At 43.7% G+C, this 4072-nt stretch overlaps 1 protein-coding gene across 1 annotated transcript in view; it reads right to left on the reverse strand.

The window, feature by feature from the left end:
- HMCES (5-hydroxymethylcytosine (hmC) binding, ES cell-specific) overlaps positions 1-4072 on the reverse strand; it is a 27032-nt gene extending 22960 nt beyond the window's left edge. Inside the window, exons 1-2 of the mRNA XM_012002203.1 lie at positions 3893-4072; positions 3443-3648 (exon numbers count right to left, since the gene is read on the reverse strand). Of these exons, the coding sequence (XP_011857593.1) occupies positions 3443-3625 (183 nt within the window). The 5' untranslated portion in view covers positions 3626-3648; positions 3893-4072. The remainder of the gene's footprint in view (positions 1-3442; positions 3649-3892) is intronic.

Below are 4072 nucleotides of genomic sequence, written 5' to 3' on the forward strand. Positions count from 1 at the left end.
AAAAAAAAAAAAAAAACTCTTCCAAGCAGAAGGACCCCCAGCTCAGTACATAAATGAGAATAAGAGACAACATTACACAATGGTCAACTAAATGATCTTTCATCAGAAATCTGCAAGACAACAATATGGAAAAATCTGTGGTTCTCAGTACGGGACAACTCTGACACACCCCTCCCCATCATCCAGACTTCTGGTGGTATCTGGAGATATCTTTGGTTGTTCTGATCTGGGGGATGCTACTGTGGGGGATGCTACTGACATCTAGCACGTAGAGAATGTTGCTAAACGCTCTACAATGCCCAGAATAGTTCCCTACAACAAAAAATTACCCTGGCCAAAACTGTCAACAGTGTCAAGGTTGAGAATTCTGCTCTCACAAATTCCACGGATCATCTTTGAAAGTGTACACTTGACAACTATAAACCAAACCCGAATGTGAGAACGACAAATAGAAAGTAGTTGAAAAGCCAAAATACTAAAACCATTGCTCAGTATTAGTCATCTTTCCTCTATCTACCCTTTTGGACTTCTGAACAGAACAGCTGGTAGCACTGGGGTGGATAAATGAAAGAGGAAGTAATTTGCAAATCTGTGGTTTCAAATGAAAATGTTGCAATCTATATACATATGCAGGCTGTTGATGATTTGAATGAACTGCTAAAATGGTTCTAAGTTTGCTTTATAATTTATAGGTTTGAGAAAAATGAGATACCTAATATTATCAAAATTAAGAAACCCTAGCAATCTTAACAAAACTTGTTAGAGATGTGAAATCAAATACTGTATCAGCAAATTCATACCACTGGCCCAACTGAGGGCTGTATTTGCTAGGAGCTCCACCTTCCCCATTGCTGGTTCCAGGATGCATCCACTGGAGTGGGGACAGTGGTCTGGATCTCACTTCTAGTTCTGTCCCTCACTGATTAGGTAACCTAGGACAAGTCATAATCTTTCTACACTTCTATCTTTACATGTGTTACACAAATTTTTCTTCCAGCTAACTTTCTATAATTCTAAAGACGTCATATAAATGACTAAGGCTCTTTTTGTTGTTGTTAAAAACAGGGTCTCATTTGCTCAGGCTGGTGTCTTGAAATTCTGGCCTCAAGCAATCCTCTGGCCTCAGCTTCCCCAAAGTGCTAGGATTACAGGCATGAGCCACTAGGCCCAGTCAGGCTCATACACTTAATCCTGCTCTCTATTCTCACTCTAAATTATGCTTTCATTTGAAATATGTTTTATGTTCTCTTTTCCCCTTCAAGGGTCTCCAGGATATTTTATTTTGATTCCCCTCTCATTTAAAACAAAAAGTTTCAATAGGGAAGTATGCATCCTCTAAAAATGACACAAAAATAACTATTTCATATAAATGGCTTTATTCAACCAAGAACATTAATGTTATTTGATATCCTTTTTTTTTTTTTTTTTGAGACTGAATCACCTAGCCTGGAGTGCAGTGGCACATTCTTGACTCACTGCAATCTCCATAATTTTTTTTTTTTTAAGTATAGACAGAGTTTCATCATTTTGGCCAGGCTGATCTCGAACTTCTGACCTCAAGAGATCCCCCCGGCCTCAGCCTCCCAAAATGCTGGGATTACAGGCGTGAGCTACCACACCCAGACGTTATTTGTTATCTTTATTTCTTTTTGAGACAGAGTCTCACTCTGTTGCCCAGGCCGGACAGAGTACAGTGGCGTAATCTCGGCTCACCCCAACCTTCGCCTCCTGGGTTCAAGCGATTCTCCTGCCTCAGCCTCCCGAGTAGCTGAGATTACAGGGGCCCGCCACCACACCCAGCTAATTTTTGTATTTTTAGTAGAAACGGGGTTTCACCATGTTAGCCAGGCTGGTCTCGAACTCCTGACCTCAGGTGATCACCCGTCTTGGCCTCCCAAAGTGCTGGGATTACAGGCCTGAGCCACCATGCCCAGCCTGTTATCTTTATTTCAAAATGATGTGATACCCTATAATGCAGAAATGAGTCCTTTTTGACTACCATATTATCACAAAAGTTTAAAGAGTATGTACCAGAGGTATAACCAACTTTATAAAGTGATTTTGGCATTATGGATCAAATAGGGTCAAAATTCAGGAAGGAAACAATCACAATTTTTTTTTTCCGAGATGGAGTCTCGCTCTGTTGCCAGGCTGGAGTGCAGTGGCACGATCTCAGCTCACTGCAAACTCCGCCTCCCGGGTTCAAGGGATTCTCCTACCTCAGCCTCCCAAGTAGCTGGGACTACAGGTGCGTGCCATCATACTCAGCTAATTTTTGTATTTTTAGTAGCGACGGGGTTTCACCATGTTGGCCAGGATGGTCTCGATCTCTTGACCTCATGATCTGCCCGCCTCGGCCTCCCAAAGTGCTGGGATTATAGGCATGGGCCACCGCACCCAGCGAACAATCATGATTTTAAAAAACATGTCAAGGTCATTTAAAATATTTAAGACATAGAGAAACTATTACTTTCTAGAATGAAGCATTTTTATTACGCACACATACACAGACACACACACTTTCAGGAGATAAGGCAAAGAACTAAAACACGAACGTAAGTGACTGGTAATTCCAACACTACAGGGATAAATACTATAAACACAATGAATGCAATTAAACTTCAGCTAACCAAACCAAATACATGTTTCTAGCTTTAGTAAAAGACAAACATAAAAATATTGAAAACACAAGCAGAAAGAATAAAACTTTTCAATGTTCAAGAAACATTAGAAGTGTTTTAAATTAACTGATCTTAAGCCTGTCCTGGGCTTAGAAAGTCTGATTAAGCTGGCCTGGTAAGGGGCATAGAAATATTCTTAAATTTTTTATTTTTTCTTTAGGCAGGGTCTTGATCTGTCACCTAGGTGGGAGTGCAGTGGTACAACCATGGCTCATGAAGCCTCGACCTCCACAGCTCAAGTGATCTTCCCACCTCATTTTTTTATTTTTTGTAGAGATGGGGTCTCCCTATGTTGCCCAGGCTGGTCTCAAACTCCTAAGCTCAAGTGATCCTCCCACCTCGGCTTCCGAAAGTGCTGGGGTTACAGGCATGAGCCAGGGCGCCTGGCCTTAAATTTTTTTATTACTATTTTTTAAAGATATTCCAATGACCCTGATGATCAGTGAAAGCTGCTATTTTAAAACACAAAGCTCATATAAATTTGGCATAAATTTGGCATATATTAAGGCTAGTATGCCATGTATAGCAAAGGCATTTAAATTGAGCCTGAAAAATGCTGAAAAATACGTCTTTACCAGTGTTAGAAGCCATTAATAAAACTTCTTTCATGAGGTCTAGAGAGGTTCTCAACGGGAAGTCAGAATATAGCAGTAAACGCTGGTTTTTAATATCATCCCAAGAGGCTGAGCACACACCAAACCAAATAGGAGATAACCATCGCGAGGCTGGGTGAGGGGCTAGCATGGTGCAAAGCTGGTTACCTTCTCAAAGTGCAGTCGAGACAGAAGCACTGGGCTGTTGGACTGAGGACTCTTGTTGTAAGAGGGGCAGTACTTATCAGGGTCTCTCCATTCCGGGAGCCGCTGCTGGCCCCGCCGATCCTGGTAGGCGCAAGCTCTCGTGAGAACATCTCTAGGTAAGTGACAGGATGTTCGCCCACACATTCTTCAACACCGTCCCTCGCAACCTTTAAATTACAAAAGGTAAGGAAAAGGCTTACATATCTCAAATATTAGGTCTTATTCCTTGAGTCCCCGCCTTCTCTTTCCGTTCCCACAGGGCCGTGCCCCTCCGTGACCACAGTCTAAAGTCTTCCCCAAGAAGTCCCACAAGGACAAGGATGTGCCCATTTGCTTCGCTCCCTGAGCTCACTGCCCAACTCCGTGCAGGGCACTGAGGCAAGTCCCCAGAGGAGCTCTGCAAAAGCCTGCCTGAGCGCAGGGAAGAGTCGCAGCAGAGGGGGCTTCACGGTCCAACCAAGCAGGGCAAGCGCAGCTAGCAGGGGTCGCCTCCTCCGGGTGACTCGGTGCCCCCAACTCCCGGTCCTTCCCCCGAGTCCCCGCTGGGGTCAGCGCCCCACGCCTGCCAGCACCCGCTTACCTCGAGGGCGG

The sequence above is a fragment of the Mandrillus leucophaeus genome, unplaced genomic scaffold (assembly GCF_000951045.1).
Source record: "Mandrillus leucophaeus isolate KB7577 unplaced genomic scaffold, Mleu.le_1.0 Scaffold680, whole genome shotgun sequence".
NCBI classification, from domain to species: Eukaryota; Metazoa; Chordata; class Mammalia; order Primates; family Cercopithecidae; genus Mandrillus; species Mandrillus leucophaeus.